At 41.4% G+C, this 22,659-nt stretch overlaps 1 protein-coding gene across 2 annotated transcripts in view; it reads left to right on the forward strand.

Annotated features, from left to right (window-relative positions):
• The window catches only part of GRK5 (G protein-coupled receptor kinase 5), a 146,127-nt gene that overhangs the window by 116,472 nt on the left and 6,996 nt on the right, over positions 1-22,659 (forward strand). The window contains exons 5-14 of one of the 2 annotated variants that reach the window (XM_015867417.2): positions 2,636-2,736; positions 5,348-5,440; positions 8,599-8,662; positions 9,185-9,325; positions 10,334-10,524; positions 13,186-13,223; positions 13,960-14,049; positions 15,107-15,315; positions 19,307-19,444; positions 21,800-21,937. In XM_015867417.2, coding sequence (XP_015722903.1) covers positions 2,636-2,736; positions 5,348-5,440; positions 8,599-8,662; positions 9,185-9,325; positions 10,334-10,524; positions 13,186-13,223; positions 13,960-14,049; positions 15,107-15,315; positions 19,307-19,444; positions 21,800-21,937 — 1,203 coding nt within the window. Of the gene's footprint in view, positions 1-2,635; positions 2,737-5,347; positions 5,441-8,598; positions 8,663-9,184; positions 9,326-10,333; positions 10,525-13,185; positions 13,224-13,959; positions 14,050-15,106; positions 15,316-19,306; positions 19,445-21,799; positions 21,938-22,659 lie in introns of those variants that run through there. The other variant, XM_032445323.1, reaches the window with a different exon arrangement.

Genomic DNA, 22,659 nt, shown 5'->3' on the forward strand with positions numbered 1-22,659 from the left:
GAAAAAGTTATTAGTTTATGTTCATATATATATATATATATATATATATATATATATATATATATATATTTTAAACATTCTTTGATTTGAGACAAAATTTGATTGAACTATTGCTGTATTGCTGTAACTTTGGCAGCAGAGAGGACACAGACATATGGAAAAGGGGAAGAGGCATGCAGCATTTCCAAATCTATTTATCCGCAGTAAGGACCTTTATTTGTAATTTGGGACTAGAGTAAACAAGATGTTTTTCAAAGCTCTGAGGACTTTAGGAGATGGCAATGTAAGCAAGCAACTGTGCAGTAAATTTGTGTGTGGTTTTCAACACCACCACCAAGGCGTGTTTCTTCCCAGTGAAGACACTGAGAAATGGAGTTGACTAACATCTGTAAGAATCAAGTCACTTGGTCTAAATGTCTCATTATTTTAGTTTAGGGCTTTGTTTAGGGGGTTTAATACATAGTTTTTTGTTGCCAATTTAATCTATAAATCTACAGCAAATGCTAGATTTTACTGGCAGTAATTTCATCTAGAAATCCTAGTATCATTTTTTCTGATTCACATTAGAAAATATATTCCTGAGCCACAGCAGCACAAAGGCTTTGGAGCTCAGCAGTGTTTCTGTATCCCATAAATCAGAGATGGTCAGGATAACCATGTGTCAGAGCAGAGGCTCGTGCAGCCACATATAGGCTCTGGGTTGCCTTTGAGCCTGTACAGCACACCCCATTAACTGTGCAGTCTATAAAATAAGGGGTGTTAATCCATGGTTCCTAGTCAAAATTAGCTGAAATGCTGCTGGTCATTGGCCTTTGGTTCCTGTCTGAATATTCCTTAAAAAGTCTTTTTCTTTGTTTTTGATTTTCCTTTCCTGTGTTTTTTCCCCACATCTTCAATCCAGAAGCTCTAGGTCTGGAAAAAGAAGGGCTGGGTTTTATTCCTGCTTCTTTCACTGCTTCACTCTCTTATCTCTCTTTATTCCCTTGAGCTAAAACTAGGACTTAGATTGAGTCACGGTTACCCATGGTTAGGAATTTCTGTAGGTTTTCCAACGTCCTGAGATTGTTCTACAGTTCTCAGCCCCAGAATATGGGGCTCATCTGCTTCCCAAAACACTGTGAGACTCCTTAATTATTAGCGAGATACTTTGTGATTAAAAGCGGGTGTTCCCTGGATTTCTTTTGATTGTTAAATGGAGGAATATATGGTGGAAATGGGGAAATTTTTGAGTGAGGTCAGTGATATCCAACATACTCTGCAGATTGTCTTTCAAGGCTAAATAGTGGAGCTGCATTACACAGCATGCACACAGTTCTACCATGGGCCCCTTTAAAAACATTTAAGTGGAAAAACTTGGTTTTTCATGACAAAGCCAGGCTCAAATTCACATTTCAGCAAGTGGATGGAAAAGATAAAAGACTTAGTTCAGCTTTCTCCATGGTGGAGATTTTATCTGGTTCTACCTCTGCCCCTTCTTCTGTCCTCATTCCCAGTGTTTTTGAACTCTGCCTGCAATGCATTTCAGTGCTTGCCAAGATATCTCTAACTAAGGGTGAGTTAATGAGAACATCTGGCCAGGAATGAGTGATGCTGCTCTATGACCCACCCACTGAGTACATCTGGTAGTCATGGCCATGGATGGGGAACCTTACCAAGCGCTTACATCTTCCGCAGGAGGGGTTTCTTGTCATCTGTGCCTGGGTAAATTGAAATGTCCCAAATCCTGTTGGTTATAGACAGGGGTTTTCATGTGGATGTGAAAATGTCTATAAATAGCTGCACACACACACTCACGTACATGCATTTACACTTTTTAAATATAATTACAGTATACTTTTAATGAGTAAGAATGTGGGCTGCCTAAAAAATGTCTTTATAGATAATTAGTCCCAAAGGTCTTAAACTGGTTAACCATCAAGGCATATTGCAAAAGACCTCTCTTTGGTAAGGGCTTTTTGAAGGAGCTGAATGTACGATCTCTCCGGGGGGAGGAGAGGATGAAAAGAGTTTATGTGCTTGGTTGACATATATCAAAAAGGAGCTGATTATTTTAAAACTGACAGATTATTTTTGTCCTTCTAATGATGAATTAAATCATCCAGGCACTTTTGCACACATCTTGTTATATTATTGATATAAAAATCAATACATACGAATGCTCTGCTCTTGTTTTTCTTTGAAATTGCTAGTTAAAAGAAGAAAAAAAAAAAAAAGATTGTTTTTTTTTCAGACAGCTCAATGAATCATCAGTGAAGTGAAAACACTGGGCAAATTCTCTTTTGTTTAAGAGAATGGCCTGTACACAGTTCAGGCCAGCACATTTTTCATGGGATGCAAGGGAGCAGTTCAAAGAATTGGCAAGGAGCAGGTCCTGCATATTCATGAGGCTGGGCAAGGAGGTGAAGGTACAGGAGAAGGCAGAAAAGCAATATGAGGATAGAGTGGAATGTGGAGTGAGTTACCACGGTATCCTATTTTACTGCTGTTTGACGTAAAGCTCCTTTGCTTTTACACAACCACTGGAATTGAATTGAAGCAGTGCAGGGAATAAATAATGAATGTGTCTTTTACATGCTAACAGAGGAGAATCTGCACCTCGTCATAGAGATAATGTGCCCCTCTGTTCTCCCCCCAGTCTCCAGCCTACGTTCCAGAAGTCAGTCAAGATCTTATCCAACAGACAGAGGAAAAACTCGAAAACAGTCCCTGCAAAGAGCTATTCTCTCACTGTACAAAGTAAGTATAACTTGATATCCAAAGACCACACGGCTGCAGTCAGCAGCCTGTAAAGACTGTCGGGTAAAGAGAAGAATTTCAATGTGAAATCGGGGCATGTACCTTCAGCTTACGTTCATAATCTTAGAGGCACAGCTGACAACCAGTGAAGTCATTTCATCTCAACGAAATATAATAAATATTTCCATGCCGTTATATACACTACACACAAGCACTTAGTGTTTCAGGTATTTGAAAGAGCGTTCTGGCCAAGTGAACCAGCCATGGATTTCATGCTGTGTGAAAAGAGCTACAATGCTAATGTATCCAAAGAAAACATCTCTGTTTCAAAGTGAATAAAAATTAAGTGGCTATACAGTCCATTTAGACAGAGGAATGTGCAAAGTTGCTCCACGTGGCTTTTCCAGAAAATCTTCAGCAGGAGAATGGGGCTTTTTTATGCTTTCTGTCTGTCTGTGGAGTTCAAACGAACGTGCATTATTTCATCCTTTGTCTGGGAAAAGGCTTATCAGGTTTTGTCATGGCGGGGCAATTTGCACTATTATGTTCTAAAGCTCCAGGTATGCAGACTGCATTTGCAAATAGGGACCTGAGTATTTTCATGGCAGTGATCGTAAACCAATGGAAATATGAAAAGGAGGGATCATCACAAGCTGGACCATGTGGTTTCTGGCTGAGCACAGTTTGTTTTCCCTGGATGATGTAATGGGGATTTGTAAAATTCGCTCTGCTGTCATTCATTGTTTTGACTCATTTCATTGACCTTTTCTGTTTCCAGTTATTCTTTGCATTGGTAGGAGATGTGGGTTATTTCTGGCCTTCTCTTATAACATAACTAGTTTACTTACATTGGCCCAGTGTCCATGTTGAGATGCTCGCATAACTTGCACCAGTTGTGTGTGCCAGTCACAATGACAAAGGCAGAGCTGTGCCTGACATAGAAAACCCTGATGTCTGTTTCCATTTCTGAAATCGATTTGAAAGCTGACAGTTTACTGTAAAATGCACTTTGTTGTTGCCAAAGAGGGGAACTAAAAGCAAACAAGTGCTGAAAGGCAGCTATTGTTCCTTGAAATACGTGAAGCTTTTAATTAACTGAATGAAATGGGCTCGCATTGAGCTCCACTTCATTCGGGCTCTTATTCACAGACAGCCATCCCTTCTTCTGAAGCAAAACTGATAAATTAGCGAGCTTCAAGACCTTGGACATAAATATGGTGATTGTTTTAAGTGGACTGGAATGAGCTCGAAAGGAAGTCTAAAAAATTTGCTGTTGGTATTTACTAAATGTACAGAATAATGTTAATTTTGGAAGTGCTCACAGCCAGACCGAAGAATGAACACAAATATAAAATTTAGTCCTGTTGGAGCAGGAATGGGGATGAATTTCAGACAGGTCATTCTAGATAAGAGCAGTCTGTAGGAGAAATGTGTGCACAGCTGTATGTGCTGTTTCAGCCTTCAGTATTTTGACTTCTTTCCCCTGCCTTCCTTAGTTTGCATTTGAAGGTTTCTTAAAGCTCATTAAGGCTGGGTGATATTTTTTTGTTTGTTTGGTTTTATTTGTAAACCTGAATCTTCATAAGAGAAATATCTCCTTGAGACACATTCTGTATGATTTGTGGCCAACCAAACCTAATAAAAACAATGGCAATTTGACTTTTGAATATGGAACATTTGCAATTATTTCCTCTTCCAAATGCATAGTGCAAAAATTATTAAAAAAGAGATTCAAACAGCTGAGAAATTCCACAAACAGAGGAATGGTGGTTCATAAACTGCCAGGTCAGTATCTCCAGTGAGCAGCATCACTGTGTCCATCTCAGCAGCTCTCCCAGTTCAGCCTCTGTTTTCTTAGCTCTAAACCTTTGGTCTTCCTGAGGGAATGTCTGTTGGTCTCCGGCTGCTTGTTGCCTGTCACAAGTAACACGTTTATTGGTAACATTTGCAGATTGTCCTTTCCATAAGGACTTTGCTCTCACAGTGTGAGCCCCCATATTTTTTACTGATCCAGGAACAAATCCAGATCCCTGTCCAGACTCTCTTTCCTCTGTTTTACTCTATGAGGAACATTGCTATTAGGAAAAACCCTCTGGCTTTAATCACAGTTTTCAGTTCTTCTGTATAGCAGGAGTTGAGATTTTATTTTTTGCTCAAAATAACCGCCCTAATGTTCTCTTTTGAACAAAAATGGGCTTCATCCAAAATTTTTTAACCCAGATGTAAACATCTCCCAAAGTTTAGGAGCTCTATTCCTGTCGGTGTTGTATTAAGATTGTCTTAGTTTATTAAGGAAAGCAAATATACTTGTTGTCTTGTGTCTAACAGCCTTCATAACAATCCATTTAAACCAGTGGGAGAATCCTTGTTAATTTTCAGCAAGCATAACAATTCCGTATTACCAGGCAGCTGGTATTAGGTCTTCTGTTACGAAACACACTAAGCATATCACTTTGTTCCTAGGTCGAAACTATGAGTAAAATAAAGTAGCAATTAAGTAGACGTCAAATGTCCAAAGCAAGAAGTCTGGATTTTCTCCTCTTGTTTCATTTCTCTTTTGCTCCAAGTTGAGGATTTTAAAATGCTTATATATCCTTTTCATCTGAGATAGATCTGTCCTTGACCACCTCAGTGGGGAACCATTCCAAGAGTACCTGAACAGCATGTACTTTGACAGGTTTCTCCAGTGGAAGTGGTTGGAAAGGTAAGTGTCACTATTTTTATCTTTTTATTTTTGTTAATAAAAATGAATACAAAATAGTTATTTCACTTCCCATGAAAAGCCTGTAGAACAGAATCTCAATCTAACAGCTGAGGTGGTGCTGATTTACTCCTTTTGCTTTCGAGGTGAATAGTTTGGCCTTCAGCATAACTAGTGTCTCCTCCCAGTATCTGCCATTTATGGCTTTCTCCGTGCAGCAATTCTCTACTTCTTTCCATTGCTGTCATTTGAAAAGATTCATCAGGACTCATTCCCCTTTTCCCTGAGCTGCATCCCAGGGAAATTCTCCCAGAAAGGTCCAGGAAGGCTTTTCCAATTTTAGCATTTGCTTGCAGCTGTTCATTGTTAGAAGGTTCAAGACGAAGTAATGGCTTTAGCCACAGGAAGATGCCACATAGAAAAGTCATTGTTATGCTGGTATTGGATTCAATTTAAACACAAACTGCGTCTCAAGATGTGATCATCTGGGTTATGTACAGTGCTCCTTAATCCTTGAAGTTCCCTCCAACCCAAGCCATTCTGTGATTCTCCTGCAAGCAGCTTGGGCACCTTTGTAGCCCAACATGCTTGTGCACGCCTGCTGAATAGGACCAAACTTACGGTCCATAAAAAATAGGAATCTATGCCTCCTCAGTGATCTGAGAAACCTCTGTGGCCAATTTCATTGTGGGCCCTGTCAGAGTGAGCTATTTGTGGCGCAGCAAAAGGGCACATTGCGCTTGTTTATGACCTGGCCTCATGCATCTGTACTGCTAAATGTAAGCCACACACCCAATCTCTGGCTTTTACATTTGCAAACACTGTGCCCAAGCAAGACTGAAACAGATGCTGCTTGCTAGGGAAGCAGATAATAAAAGAGAAATCCCTCCCAGAACACCAGGGAGCCTGTTTTGGCTGCTAAAGCTACAGTGTTCTGCCATTTAATGGTATTAACTATGATAGGCACATTAGATATGTTTAAAATACATTCAACATTTGTTGTCCTTCTGCTTAACTGAATGTGGTGACTATTTGTCTAAACCAGTTATCACAATTATAAAAACACTGTAAAACAGACAAAAACGCAGCATGTGGGTCCTCACACCATCTTTATTGGCTAGACCTCTAAGGACACATTTAATAACCAAGCAGCCTTAGTGGGTATTAATTTGCAGGGAAGGGACCTTTGCCTCTTCCATGCTGGAGAGTGCTGTAGCAGATGAACACTGCTGGGTAACAGTGACCTTGAGTTGAGATAAGCACCAGCTTCCACAAATGGCATTAATTACGGCAGATCAGTTGGGGTCAGACCCGCGAGTGGTGCGTATGAGCATAAGGGCTCAGGGATTAAAGGAGCTGTGCCAGTAACTCTCCCTGGAAAGCTACAAAGCTGCTGCACAAGAGGGAAGGGAAGTGGTGGGCAGAGGGGAGAGCCATTTAATGCCAAGACGTGCTCCACATGCCATCAACTGAATCCAGAATTTACCCTTCCATTTCAGTTGAGAAACATCAGATGATTTATCTCTAGCCAGGCTATTTCCTAGCCATTTTCTTGTTTAGGATAAGGAATTTTCTCAAATACTTTGAGGATTTTTTTTTTCCATTATCCCAGCAAATGTGAGAAGCTATTGGCCGTGCCTGTCCAGCTTAAGAAGCTGGGAGAACTGGCTTTTTTTTAGGATTAGCAGAGAGACGTTGGTGATCTGCTGCCCCATTGGAATCTGCTGGCTCAAACCGAGAGTCACACAGTTCATTTACTCCAGGGACATCGCTGAGCACGTAGTTATCACTGCTAATTGTAGCTTTTAACCCCAATAGCATTCTCAGTGTCTTCTTAGAAGCCTGAAAATAGCATCTTTTAGTTTTGGCCATTTGCATGCTTTTCTTCACCTACTTATAAAGAAAAACAATTACAAACATAAATGAAGCAATTGGCTTTAATGTTTATTCCTCATTGTCATCGACCCTATCACTGTTGCTACTACAACAGCCAGGTTACGGTGCTCCCTCTGCCGGCTGGCTGTCAGCCAAAGGAAAACAAAGCTCCTCTGCAATTCTGATGAATATTCATATTGATCGCCAATGTAATGTTGAAATGTCAGTGAAAGGATGGTGGACACAAAGTCAGATCTCTCAGAATGCCGAGTGCTTTCTCCATCACATTGTAAAACTTGGGTGATAGTGAATGTAGTGGAAGTAAGATTCAGAGCTGCAGCCCTTTGGGTAGAGCAGAATTCTGTGGGAATCCTGTAAGATCTTGTGGTGGCTATTTGGACAATTACAATGACATGGCAATGTGGCTTATTTAACCCTTTATTTGGCCTTTACATTGCTGCAGAATGTACACATAATTTAACTCGCTAGAGGGAGAAAAAAAAATTGCTTAAAAAAATAATTTGCTTTAAAAATGGAGTCAGGAGACTTTGGTGTCAGGTGAACGGTCTCAGCTAATCTGTTTCACATGCCCCAAAGGAAAGAGGTGCTTTTCCTCCTTTTTTGCCCAGTGGTGTGGTCCCCAGACGCAGGTAATTCCGGATGGGCCGGAAGGGCTCTCAGCCGCGCTTCCTGCTCCTACCCCTCCTGTGAATGGGATCTGAATCCTCCACTCCAGTTCCCGAGATTGTTTTTTGCTTGTTTCATATTGATTTCCTGTTTTGCTTACGGTCAAGAAAACATCAGTATTTTCATAGGGATTGAATCTTGGATCCCATTTTCTCATCTTGAAGAACAAGCAAAGTAATTAGATGTTAGCCCAGCATTACCCTTTAAAAAACGTACCATGAGATGATCTGTGGAATTCATGTGTTGTTGCAAGCTCTCAGGCCTCGTATCTGCTTAACAAAGGCCAAAGCTTTATAATGGAGATTCAGAACCCTCCTCAGTCCTAAGATGCTCGCTGAAATTATACTGATGACTCACTAATGTGTTGTATTTTATTACAGCTTAATATGTTGGAATTGAAAAGTTCAAGCCATACGTAGCATTGAAGTAATGTAATTACATAATTATAAATCATATTATATTATATAATTACCTTGAAATAATTTGATTATATAATATTTATCTATTTTGCTTTTCAAAAGTATGCCCTGAAATAAATAAATCACAGAGAGTGCATTAAATGCAGTGTGTTTGTTTCTTTTTTTTTCCTTTTCTTCCAGGCAGCCAGTAACCAAACACACGTTTAGGCATTACCGAGTACTTGGCAAAGGTGGATTTGGAGAGGTTAGTGGTTCTGAAAGTTTCTGTTCAGAGTGTTTATTGCTTCAACGTGAAACAGAGGCTGATTTTCATGAATTGCTGATAGTTTCAGTTAACCTCTCCTGACACTGCGATCTCAAAAGAACACTCTTGGAGATTATTTTGTATTTGACTGTTGCATTCACATTAGAATTAGGGCCACACCCTTATTTGTATTTTACTAATGGCTTGAGGTCACTGCCTAGGCAGTAGAGTCCAAGGAGGCCCAGGCAGGCCTTTGCTGAGCAGATTACCATCTACACAGACAAAAGGAGGTGGGATAGGAAGCAGGCGGAGGAAAGTGAAATAATTAAACCAGTATTACACAGCAAGTTTGGAAACAGCAGTCGGTTCCCCAGCTGCCCCCACCTCAGCCTTGTTCACTGCACCGCTGTCTCTAACCTTAAAAGGACTAAATCAAATCAGATCAGACTGTGAGGAGCAAAGTGCAACCCAGAAAAAGTGTTATCTTTAACTTACCCTGCAACTGTTCTCTTTAATTCTCAGGTCTGCGCTTGCCAGGTTCGAGCAACAGGGAAGATGTACGCCTGCAAAAGATTAGAGAAGAAGAGAATAAAAAAGAGGAAAGGCGAATCCATGGCACTAAATGAAAAGCAGATTTTAGAAAAAGTCAATAGTCAGTTTGTAGTGAGTATTGAACTCTCTCTAGCATGGCTCGGTGCTCACCTGCTGAGCACAGTCTCTTGTTGAATCTGATGCCTCTTCCAACTCCTCGTACAGAAAAGGTGCTATTTTCTGTTGGGAGCCCATCCTTCCACATTTCCAGAGTCTCACTTTTATCTGTGATCTGTGAGAAATGCCTCAAACGATGTGTGCGTTTCTACTACGTGATGCCTTGACTTGCATCAGTCGGAGCTATTTTTGTCCTGTGTGATTACCTGATTTCCTGGTGTCTGGGAGAGAGGAGCTTGGAAGAGACTGAAGGAGATTCAACCCAAGTAGATCAGAAGAGACTGGCTAATAGCAGCACCTCAACAGTGACATGGAGCTGGTCAGCCTGACTTGGGGCTTTCCTGAGTTCAGCCAGTTCTTGTGTCTAAACAGTTGCCTTAGATAAAAGAATGCTGTTGTCTCAGCATCTGTTGTGTTCTTTTTACTTATTTTAGGAAACACTGTGAATACAACAGATGGAAAGGTAATCACGATTGCTTACCTCTGGCAGAAGCAAAGACAATGGCACGTATTTAAAAGGGATGTGTAGATTTTGGCTTGTTTGATCATTGCTGGGGCACTGCCAAAGCCTCACAGGGGTGATGGAGACCTTCCTGCCTCAGTCAGTTCGGCCACCACGAGACCGGGCCTTACTGGGAACTTACTGTGTTTGTTTGACAGCTCTCCAGCAAAACAGTGCAGCTGGAGCTGGAGCTTCCCTTGGCTGTTAAGATTTCTGCTATCTGGAAGAATCTGCTCATTAAACTTGGGGTTTTCTGGTGATGAGTTGGCAGGATTCAACAGATTAATTCATGAAATCCTAACAGCTAATTTTTCTATACTTTTAAAATGGGTCTTTATTATTACAATATGGTTCGTATATATTTCCCCTTTTTCTAGTGAAAATTGTTAATGAAAAGTTAGCATTTTCTTCTCAGCAGATAAAGGAACTGTCACAGCTATCTTACAAATGTTTTTTTATAGGTCAATTTAGCCTATGCATATGAAACAAAAGATGCCCTGTGTTTAGTGTTAACCATAATGAATGGAGGGGATTTGAAGTTTCACATCTACAACATGGGAAACCCGGGTTTTGAGGAGGAAAGAGCTTTGTTTTATGCTGCAGAGATTCTCTGTGGTTTAGAAGATCTTCACAGAGAAAACACAGTGTACAGGTGAGCATTTTTTGTAGTCTTAGGAAGACTTTCCCAGGGAAAAAAGAACTGTGCATTCCCTTCTACCCTTAGAGAGCATCTAAGGACAGTGATTAATAGATAATAGGATGGGTTTCAATTTTAGGAAGTATGATAGTTTTTCCTTAATTAAAAAAATCAAATGTAAATCACATACTGTAAGATTTCATCTTACTGATGAAAAGGACAGATACATTCATAATGTGACAGGTAAAATGCCATGTTAATGCCACTTTCTAATAAAGTTATACGTGGCCTACTAAAATGCTGTGGGTTTTGAGAGAAATGGTATCCAACCTCCTTAAGCAGTTGTTTCACATTAGTCTTAAAAGAGCTGCTGGTTCACACTTCAGATGGCGCATTCATTGTGGTGATTAATGGTAGATATCTTTGTAGGTGGTATTTTCTGGTAGCATTTCAGAAGCATCTGCAGAGACCCCTCATTTGTAATACCGCAAAGTGTTTTAGGACCTATGAGAAGTGCTATGTAGGTCAAAAGAAACTTAGCAGCTACATGCTACAGCTTTCTCAAGGTGAATAATTCATAGCAAAACACTTATTCCTCAGACTTAATTTCATTTTCTGTGAACAAAATGCTTCTGAGTGAATCACAGCATTCCAAAATAACCTCCCCATCTCCCGGACCAGTGACGCACGTTGTGTATGTGACCCGAGAGAACAACCAGGCCCTGTTTCAGGATCGGAGTCAGATAAAAAATCAGGAATCCCTTGCCAAACGAGGAGCTTACGTTACATTTCTCAACTGCATCATGTTAGTAGAGGTCAACAGGTTAACTTTTCATGGAAAGCAGACAAGAAAACCTTCTGGTTCTCCTCGAATTATTTATATATAACTATATGTATTATGGAAGTGCCTGCAAGCTCCAATCTGCATCAAGATCATATTGTCCCAGCATTACACAAATGTACAGCAAAGCCTTGTCCACCATGATTGATTGTATTGTTTATGCTGTCCTGCAGAGCAGAACAACATCCCATGGCCTTTCCACATGGGCTCTGTGCCAGCAGTTTGTGTTCCAGTATGTTTAGGCAAGGCAAGCTTAGGTTTCTGAAGCTGTACCATTGGGAAGTATCCTTACACATAACCGTGTCCACAGAGGAGTTTTAATGCTTTTAGACACTGCAGTACAAAAATCATGTTCCTCCTTGACACTTTCAAGAGTGAGCTGTGCTAAGGAAGCTGTCCTTGATCCTGGAGAACTGGAGATCTGAAAACAGAAATGACAACTGATGTCTTGGGGAAAGGAAGCCTTGATTGCCCTAAATCACAAAGGACTGAAAAGGCTGCACTGCTGTTCTCAGAGTCTTCATAGAGTCTCTCATTTTCTCAGTCAAAGAAAGCATCTTTTCTCAACTAGTGTGCAGTATTCTTTTCATTTAGCTACAGCTTTAGATGGGACTAATAATGGCTGGAGCAGAAGATGAAGTAACTAATGAAGTCTAAGTTCTTCAAGAAAATAACTCAGCAGGGTTTCAGAAGATGTTTTAGAGAGTAGCTGCAAAATGCCCTCTGTTGCTTTGGTACTGGAATACTGCTGACAGGTAGGGAAAGCCCACAGTGATGTGTCGAAGAAAATCACAGATTCTTATCTACATATTTCAATGTAGAAGTCAGGGCAGAAAGTTGTGAATTGCAGCAACGTTTCTCCGTGATTTACCCAGACGTGTTGGTGCCTTCTTCAGGCTCCTCCGGTTCCCAGCTGTGCTTCACCCCTTCCATGCCTGGGTCAGAGCACAGGGAGCAGCTGCTGGGCTCCTACTTCAAAAGTGGTCCCTTACTACCAGGAGTAGCAGAGATGGAGCGTTACCAGCACGGACAGTGTCTAGAAGTAGCACCAGTTGGAATGGGCTTGATGCAGGCAAACCCCTTGGAAGACTGACTTGCCACAGCTCTGCTACATATATGAAAACAGAGGATTTTGGTGGGTTTTTTTTTCGGAAGTTCTTAACTTGGCTGCATTTGGGAGTTTTTTATTTTTTTTTCCACAGCAGCAGTAAAAGGCCCATCTTTAACAGCACAGTGACCACCTCGCCAGTTTTCATGGCTCTGCTCCAAACCACAAAGGCACCAGAGTTTCACAAATGTTTCCAAGAAGAATTTTAATCCGGGCACAGCGCTCCCCTCTGCCCATCATTTTCCAAACTGGCTGAAACTCTTATACCTGTGCACAAGTGTGTGTACATTCACGTAGTTGGCCTGAGTCAGATGCCAGGCATAGGAAATGTAGTCCAATAGATTGCTATTTCCATTTTCATCAGCAAATAAAGCATTGTAAAATTTTGAACAAAAAGATTTTATAAAAGGAATTGTTATAGAGATTTAACCCCACACAGGACTATATGGCTTGGTTTACTGGTCAAGGCGGATGACTCCATTACAGTGGATTGCAAACTAAAAGCTTGGCTTAGTGCAAAAATGTATCTCCAGCCTGGAAAAAGACATATGGTTTCAGTCTCTCTGTGAAGTGAGTTGCAGAAAGTTGTATTGGTTTCATGAGTTCCTTACTGCTCGAGTTGACACTCAATTGGTTTATTACTAGTCATAAATGCACTCGCACACTGTTGTGCGCTTGTGTTATCAAAACCAGCTTCATCTGAATAACTGCTATCTTTCATTTTCAGAGATTTGAAGCCAGAAAATATCCTGCTAGACGATTATGGTAAGTATCAGAGATTTACAGAGATTCTTTTGCAGTAAGATAGATTAAGTTAGTTTTAGGATACGTATTGCACAGAGATAAATAGTGCTCTGAAGTAAATAAGAGGCTCAGTATATACTAATACTGCATTCTGAGGTGGGCAGAATGCCAGGACTCATTCTGTACAACCGGGTGTGTTGTAGAGACTGTGACTTTGCTGGTGGCGCCTGCCTTTTTTCCATTGTTTTCCCATCCTCACTGTTGCAAGGCCAACACAACATGAACAGCACTGTGATTTCTGAATCTGTGCTCCCCACTCCATTTCAAAAGTACTTTCATCCTTTATTGAGCCAATTCTCATTTTACACAAAGCCAGGTACCCATTTGTTGCTGAGGGCAGTGATAATCAGATCTTATGCTGAATTATAGACCAGATGTACCCCCTTTAGCCATCAAAGAGTTTCAGAACTATGTCAGCCCATCCATCCACTGTGATCAGCTCAAGATACTTCCCCACAGTGTGCCACTCATTGTCTTTTTCTGCTTTGTTTTAAAGCGTATAATGCAATCCACTCCAGTCCATAGCCTCACTGCTAAAATTTCACTGCGTTATATCACACTCAGGAATTCCTCCAATTCTTGTGTGTTCATTTCCTTAACGTTAAATTGCAAGAATATTGTGATGACAGCAGTTGTGGTTTTGAGCTAATTTATTATATCTACATTTGTGTTGTTTCGTTTTGTTTTTCCCTTATAGGCCATATTAGAATATCGGATTTGGGTCTAGCTGTTAAAATCCCTGAGGGTGAATCGATCCGTGGAAGGGTAGGAACAGTGGGGTATATGGGTAAGTCTTCAGCAGCTCATCTTCTTGACATACCGCTAAGATTACCTGGGATTTGGAGGCTTAAAAAAAAGGATTTTAAAATACTCGGCTCCCTCCAGTTGTGTGATCTCTCCAATTGTGTGCAGCAGGCCTCCAAAAATATTGGAGAGGAAATCAGGAGGGAGGAAGTAGTGTTATGTGCTTAAAGGAAAGAAACTGTTTCTTTCTCCTTGTTACTTTGCTTAGTAGTTAAAATGTGTGTGTTTATGATGAAGTTGGTAAATTCACGCATCTGTTTTGCTGTTTGGACAGGGGAAGCTACACAACAAAAGGGTAAAGATTTGACATTAATTTAACAAAAAACAAAAAACAAACAAAAAAAAATCCGCTCTCCCTAATTGAACTTGATCTGTTTTTGAAAATGAATGTAATTATTTTCATGCATTCTGTGGGTGATCATACTTTGTGGAATAAAATTTGTGTATATTTATTCGACTGAATAGAAACTAACCGATATGAGTCACGGTTATATCGTATCAAGACTTTAATGAAAGCAAGGGTATCAGCTGTCGTTCCTAAGTCTTGTTATCTCAGTGTGAGTCTGTGTACACACTAAGATTGCCTCTGTCTGTTTGTAACTATGTACAGAAGGACTGCAAGGAACTGACTGTATGCCCAAGGCACATTGGATGTTTGCAACACAAAAGAAACGTATTTGTTTTTAAAAGTGGAGATAAGTTATAAGTTGAGTGCAATACAGAATTTGCTTTTGGATAAATGTCACCATCGTTTACAGGATGTATGTCATTTCTTTCCTAAATGAATAAGCCTGGAAACACTCTTAAGATTGACCCACCCACCCCTTTATTTTTAAATTTATTTGGCTTGGTAGAGAACTCAGAAGAGAGTGTGAACATGGCACATGGTATGACGTTGAGAAAAGAACATGGCATGTAACATGCTGCATTTCCTGTAATGCAGTCAGTAGAAATCATGAGGTATTTTAACATTCTACCTACTGTTCACTCTTCCCACCAGTTCCAAACATTGTCATAAGAGACATCTTTCTTCCCCACAGCCCCAGAAGTGTTGAACAACCAGAGATACACACTCAGCCCTGACTACTGGGGACTGGGCTGTCTCATTTATGAAATGATTGCTGGGCAATCACCATTTCGTGGAAGGAAAGAGAAGGTGAAGAGAGAGGAAGTGGACAGAAGAGTTCTGGAGACTGAGGAGGTGTATTCCCATAAGTTTTCTGAGGAAGCCAAGTCCATCTGTAAAATGGTAAGGGGCTTAAAGGCACAGCGTGGCGTCTTTGTTGGGAAGCTGTTTCTGACATAGTCTCAGAGGTAACGTGGTACTGCAGAGGGCCTGCAGAGACCAGCAATAATCAAGCTCATCTTTTGATGGGATGACTGCATTCTTTACTCCTTCAAATTGTGTTTATTTGGGATTTCTTCTTCATGAGATTCATCACAGTCATCTTGAGTCCTCCCCGAAGTTTTATGGCCAAGGAAGCGGTATCTATTCTCACGAGACTTTGAACATTAGTTTGTAGTCAAGAATGCATCTCTGTGTTTTATAATCTTTGCAGAAAAAATAAAAAGGACTTGGTGATGCAAGACTTTCAGTGTCTTCTGCAGGGAACTGAAAACCCCACGCTTCCATTGTTTTTGGTGGGAGCTGGGGGTAAGCAGGACAAAGATTATACAATGAAATTATTGTGACACTCAAATGTTGTCCCACCCCATCTCACTAACTTTGTTAGCAGCTTTTCCCCAGGGTGCCAAAGCATCCAGCTTTTTTTAATAGTGTTGAGCTGTCCTTTAAAATGTTTTCTCACCCTTTCAGCTGGGAGTCATTTTCATAGCACAATAGCCATGTCTGACAATGGAAATCCTCAAGCCCTCAGAGAAATCTCAAAGCTGTGTCTGAATTTATCAATGTCTTGTCGACATCCATCTTTAGAAGGCTGAATTGTAACTTGGAAAGGGATGTGGCCTTGTTCTTGATTTGTTTGTTAAAGAATGAAGTTTCCTTTGGAGACAGTGACATATCTATGTAAACTGGTAGAGAAAGAATGAAGGGAAAGAAAGATCAACAAATAGGTAGTGAGTGTTGCAGCAATATCTTGTGCAATAGGCAGGCAAACAACATATCAACAACATTCTGGCTGGCTGGCTTCATGAAAAGGCACTGAATTCTCCTTGCAAAGCAATCATGGTAGCATTGCCAAGTATTATGTGCCTGGAAGTCATTAACTCACAGTGCACCATCACATTGCTGAATCCCCAGGATAGCAATTAACTGACATCACTCTTGATAGATACTTCAGGCCATACGCTGCCCTTAAACCACAATTCAGCGCCTCCAGTGAAGTTAGAGTGAAAGGATCTAAGACAGCCACAGGATCACGCGGACCATTTCATGTGCTCAAAAAGGCTGCCATCTTTTCTTTAGAAGCATCTCAGCTCATAGTAGGTGAAGAACAGTCTGCTGGAGTGGCAGAGTTTGTGCAGTTCCAGGTATCAGCATGAAATGAAAATGCCATGAAGAAAAAAATGATACTGCCATTTCTTGTTCTGTAGTTAATTAGGATTAACTTAGGATATCACAAAGATCCAAAATGAAAGGTTTTATAGTGGGCTTTTCAGGCCAAGAGTGAGGAACATGTCTCCACCATGTCCACCATGTCTCCAGATCTGCTATTCAGATCTTACTCCATGGTCTGATAGCATTACCGTCAGGAAATCCATTGTCTTTATTCATTCACTCATGAAAACCCTTTAGTGTCACCCCGTGTCAACCTTCCCCTCCTGGATGTTTATGCCCTTTGCATTTTTGCAGGCATATATCATAGCTTCCATTAATCATTATCCATCTGATATTTCCATATTTCATTTTCTAAGTCATTTCCCATAAATCAGCCCTCATTTTGGACTGAAACAGAGATGAATAATAAATAATTAGGAACAGGGGCAGCTGACTTTCTGGGAAGCTCCCCAACCCATAGTTCCCATATAACATAACAACTTCATGTTTTGTTTTGTTGTTTTTTTACTCTGAAAAAATCCAGTCTTTCTAGGAAATGCTCCCTGTTTGTCATTGTTATGACTTGTACTTCACTGATGCACATGCATGTTTCCCCTGACAAGTGCAGTCTTGCATCCAAGGTTGTGACTTGAAGCGCGTTCAATCCAGCAGTACTGGATGGCCCTTATTGGTCTGCCTTTCTCACTCCTACAATGTCCTGTTTCATCTACATTTCCTGCAGACCGGCTTTTCTCTTATTTCTTACTCCTACAGTTTCCGCTTTAGTCCACAAAAGGGATCTCTGACTGGAAGGTGCAAGGAAAACAGAGCCAGACTGTTCTCAGTGGTGCCCAGTGACAGGACAAGAGGCAGTGGGCACAAACTGAAGCACAGGAGGCTCCCTCTGAACATCACGAAATGCTTTGTCTCTGTGGAGGCAGTCAGACTCCAGAACAGGTTGCCACAATGGGCTGTGGAGTTTTCAAATCTGAGGACAACCAGCACTGGATGTGGCCTTGCACCTGCTCATAGCAACTCTGAGAAGGAGTTATCCTTACTTATATATATCACGTACCATCTGGAGCCTTTATTACCAGGTTATAAAGCTCTGCCGCTTGGTATCAGCTTCAACTATCAACTCCAAATGCATGATTGGATGACCTAAGCCATCCTCAAATCTGCAGCATTGTGAATCCTCCAAAGGCTTTGGCTGTAAAATTAGACTGAAACCGTGTTTGATTGGATCACTGCGTTACCATCCTAGGAGGGCTTATCATCAGACTGATGTAGTTGCTTTTATCCTGCTCTGTTCATTTTAAATACATTTTCATCTAAAATTGAAAATGAATTAAAAAACAACCAAACAACCTGTAGAGATGACTCAAAACATACAACTATCATCTCCATTTTCTTTCCCTGGAGAGGTTCCCAAACAGGATGCACATTTCAGGCTCACATGCAGGTTTACAATTAAAGAATTCTTCTGGAGCTGTTACGAGACTCATCGTTCTTTGGAGAAAGAAAGTGGTTTTCCTTCTGAAAGATACTGTAGTCTCTCCCATCTCCTGGCATCCACATGAGGCATCTAGTTTCATTTGTTGCCATTTCCTCCAGTGCTTACCTAAATCTCTGAGTGTCTTATTTTCTGTTGTGCCTCTCCAGGAGCTCAGGAGAGATGTCAGCATCTCTGGACAACCTTGTTTTAAGCAGGGAAGCTGCCTGGCTCCTCCTCCAAGCAGGAGGAAAGCAAGGCTGATTTTCTACTTGATCTCCTAAAATGCTGCTGCTTCTCTTCAGCCTTCCCAGAGCCATTTGTCTCTTGCTCTCTAAGTGATCCCCTGCCAGGAGCTGCAAGGCAAAGCTCTGACTGCCCTGGCTTTCACATGTAAGGAGTATTAAGAGCACTGGTAGGGCTCCCAGGGGCTCGGTACCGTGGCAGCCTCAGATGCTCGGGAAACCCAAACCACTCCTGTGACGTGCGCGGCAGCAGAGTCTCCCTTGAGCAAGCAAGACCGGGGAGTTTTGCTAATCATTTCAGCGAGCTCTGTCTGCACAAACCGTCTGGGGAAAGCACGAGATTAGACTGCTACAGCGCAGATCTAGCGATGGAGCAGGAAAGCAGGGTACGGGGGAGGAGGCAAGACGTGAACCTTCCTTCCCCCGGGGCACGCAGGTACGACAACCCCCTGCCCCGCTCCGAGCCCGTTCACCCGTGGGGACCCGTCTGTGGGTTCCAGCCCCCGCCGCCCGGTGCCGTGCTCCGCAGCGCTGCTCTTTCCTCTGCTGCCCCCCGGCGGCCCCCCAGCAGAACTAATCTAAAAGCTTTTGTAAACACGACTGTCTTCAGTATACACATCATCTTCTGTTGCACTAAGGCATGTGTTGTGCATCTCTTTTAAGAAGAAAAAAAGGAAAGAACAGAGAAAAAGCACATGGAGCTTAAAAATATACATAGTATGAGAGAATGCCAGACCTCGTCTAGAAAGTGTTTGCTGAAAGTAAGCAGGAGAAGCAATCACTGTTTTGGCTGCAAACACTTTACAGCAGGTGATTTCCAAAGGGTTGGACCAGCACTTGGAACGGTGGTATCCTGATCCATTTAAGTTTGGCCATTAAATAGCAGCAATTACAATTCTCCTCTGCACATCCCTCTGGGCATATTCAAAAATGTCTGTGGATATAAATATTATTGAGGAACTCCTGCTATTCTAACATTTTTGCCCATCTTCTTGGCCCGTTTCAGCTCCTCGCCAAAGATGTGAAGCAGCGGCTGGGCTGTCAAGGGGAAGGTGCAGCAGAGGTGAAGAGACACCCTTTCTTCAAAAGCATGAATTTCAAGCGGTTAGAAGCAGGAATGCTGGATCCTCCCTTTGTCCCTGATGTAAGTGTGATAGGTGGCCTATTTCAAGAGATTTGTTTCTAAAACTTCTTTTTCTTAGAAATGTCATCACTATATCTGTAGGTACCAGAGCTAGGAAGATGTGATAAGCAATAGGGCTGGAGGGGGGAGGCTGGGAAGGAGAGCTGCTCCAAAGACATGGGTGCATGTGTGATGGTTGGGTCTCTATGAAGGGTGTTAACCTGGGTATTGCTTCATTCCCACTAACTTTACAGTCTTCCTGTATGATACTGGAGGCACCACTTGTAGTATTCATGCCTCAGTTCCCAAACTTTAAACTTGGAACCTTTGTGTTCCCTTGTCTGTAGTATTAGTGCAAGAATTATTAGTGCTCAGGACCAGACTGTGCAAGGAAAAATCATCAGTGAAAGCCATATGAATACATATAGGTATACAGATAGATACACAAGAAAGGTAAGACCAGAATTACAAAGTCCAGCACTCCAAAGAGCTGAGGAATGCACTGAATTCTTATTAAAAAAAGATACTTGTTACAAAAAATCTGAAGCGGGTTCAGATATCAAGAGTCACCTCAGGCAGAGTGCTTGGACCTGAGATAGTGTTCTGAACTTGCTAATGTTCATGGGGAATAGAACCCAACTCTGAGTCCTTACTCAGGTTTATATACCAGTCTTGCACATACTGAAAGTCTTTGTTGCATTGGCAATAAGAGAAATTTTCCACCCTTTTGTGGTGTAGCTCTCTACCCCAGCGCAGAGTTATCTGATTATTTCCCTCCTGCAGGGCTCTCTCTCTGGCTAGGCCTCCTGTCCTTAAAGTTCCCATATGGTTCTAAGTAAACACTGCCATTTTAACATATTAAGAAAAGTAACATCTTGGCAGCTCTCATTCACATTGCTGCAAACTCAACCAAACCAAAGTGGTTTAAAAGCTACAAAAGTTTACTTTAGCTGCTCTGGTTTTGCTTTACATTTTACTATGTGGCCTAGTTATTCCTGCCAATTAGCCCATGGTGTTACGACCTGCTTTAGTGGGAAGAAATAGGAGACAAGCTACTATTTCTTTCTGATGTAGAAAATTAGAAAATTCTGGGCTGAAATTTGGGATTCGCCAGAGTGTATTAAAAGCTCAACTGTGGCATGTAAGGCCCAGAAGGCACCTCTTAGAGACATATTTGCTGAAGCCGGGGCACATAAATTTTTATGGCTATTTATTGGGAACTCAAGAGCTGGCCCTAATTTAAATTATTTGGCACTTCATCCATAGATTTCCAAGTCTCTACTGAAGTCAGCTGAATCGCCCAAAGCTACATAGCCATGGCAGAGGTTGTAATCTAACCCATATTTCTCCATCCTCCTCTAGACTTCTGTGTCTGCAGATTGCAGTCATTAGAAAGGCAGAGGGATGCAGCCTCCAACAAATAAGACTTTAATCAGGAATTAGTTTGATTTATTTGATCACAGCGCTCAGCTCTAGATAAAATACTGCACAGTCAGCCCACTGCTCTTGCAGTATCTGTACCCCGTGTTGACAGTGCAGTTCAACCTGTGCTTGATTTGGATGGGTTGGGCGAGTCCCTCAAACCACCCCTCAGTGATTCCTGTGCATCAAAGTGTAGCTCTGTGTAGCTAATGGAAGCTCTCTAAGCACAAAATGACCACGCTATATCATGTAGCTAGTGGTGACTTTTTCTGTTTTCTGAGGCTGCCTAATGGAATATAAGCTAAAAGTGCCTCACTGCAAAGTGTCCTGCCTGTAATCCCAGAAAATTAAGTAGTTTAAAAGGTGAAGCCATTTGACTATTTATTTGAAGAAATGCAGCCAAGTTCAAAGAGTTAATAGAGGTGATTCTGGACAGCTTCCAGCAGCTGAGCTATTAATAAAAACAATGGAGAGATGCCAAACCTCTTCTGTTTTCTTTAGCAGTTGGAATACATTCCTTTACATTTTCAAACTGCAAAACCTGCAGCTATCTGAGCAGAACACTTCCATTTGAGGCTCCTTTTCAGAGCTGTCTCCAGTATGTGACTCAATATTCTGTTATTCCATCTCTAAAGGAACATACCGAAGGATCTGATTTTTATTTTCTTGTACTTTCTGTCCTTTTCCTCTCACCTCTTTGCCATATGCTGTATGGATGACTAAAACCCACTTTGGCTGCGCTGATGCTTTAAGGACTTCAAAGTGAGACTCTTAACACGCTTAAAGCAAAATCAGCCTTTGATGATAAACATGCGGGCAGAGCAAGTCTAGAGAAGCAGGATGCAAATAGTCACTTGTTGTGAGCCATTCTCACTTGACTGAAACTGGAAAAAAGCACATGGTCAGACTCAGAATTAATCTTTCTCCTGCTGTTTTCTAATTCCGCTGAGATAGCCCAGAGCAGTGTACTGCAAGGATGTGTTAGACATCGAGCAATTCTCCACCGTGAAAGGAGTAAACCTGGACCAAACAGATGATGATTTCTATTCCAAGTTTTCCACAGGATCTGTGTCTATTCCATGGCAAAATGAGGTAAGAATGTGTCATAGTAAGATGACTCCAATAAAACCGCTAACAGATGTTTTAAGAGAAGCTGTATATTTCTAGTAATATATAGCTACTGGATAACTTGCCAGACTCTAATGACTTCATGAGTTACAAATGGTCTCTTTCAAGATCTATAATGTACCACAGATGTCAGGTTCAGGTGGCTGTATCTGTTGGCTGTGCTTATTTGTGTAAATTGGCAAGGAACCTACTGTACTTCCTTCTCCTGCATTTCTGCTGAAGTATTTTGACAGCATCTCAGAGGAACTTGCACAGGATGGATGGAGGTCCTAATGGGAAGCTCCTCCATTTGCAATCCTCATCTCACCTATTGTTTTGTACCTGCAGTAGGTCCCAGCTGCAGCCGTATCTGCAAGCTGAATCTTGAATTGTTCCAGGGTTTCCAGATCTGAGTCTTTGATTCAGTTTGATATGAAAACAGAATGAACAGTTGATTTTGTAAATCCAACTCTACATCAAACAGCAGATCCCCTTGGGCACCCCAAGGGGATTTTGTGAGTATATCTGAATTTACCTAATATTCTCCATAGTAGTAAAGAAAGAATAGAAAATTATGTGGGGCAGCCTGAGACTGATGTGCAAACACGCAGAGCAGATTCAGCCTCTGTTTATTCATACCACATATTTATCTTCTATAGCCACTAATAGGAGTTCAGCTGTTAACTTTCCTAATATATTGCTCAAGC

The sequence above is a fragment of the Coturnix japonica genome, chromosome 6 (genome assembly GCF_001577835.2).
Source record: "Coturnix japonica isolate 7356 chromosome 6, Coturnix japonica 2.1, whole genome shotgun sequence".
Classification (NCBI taxonomy): domain Eukaryota; kingdom Metazoa; phylum Chordata; class Aves; order Galliformes; family Phasianidae; genus Coturnix; species Coturnix japonica.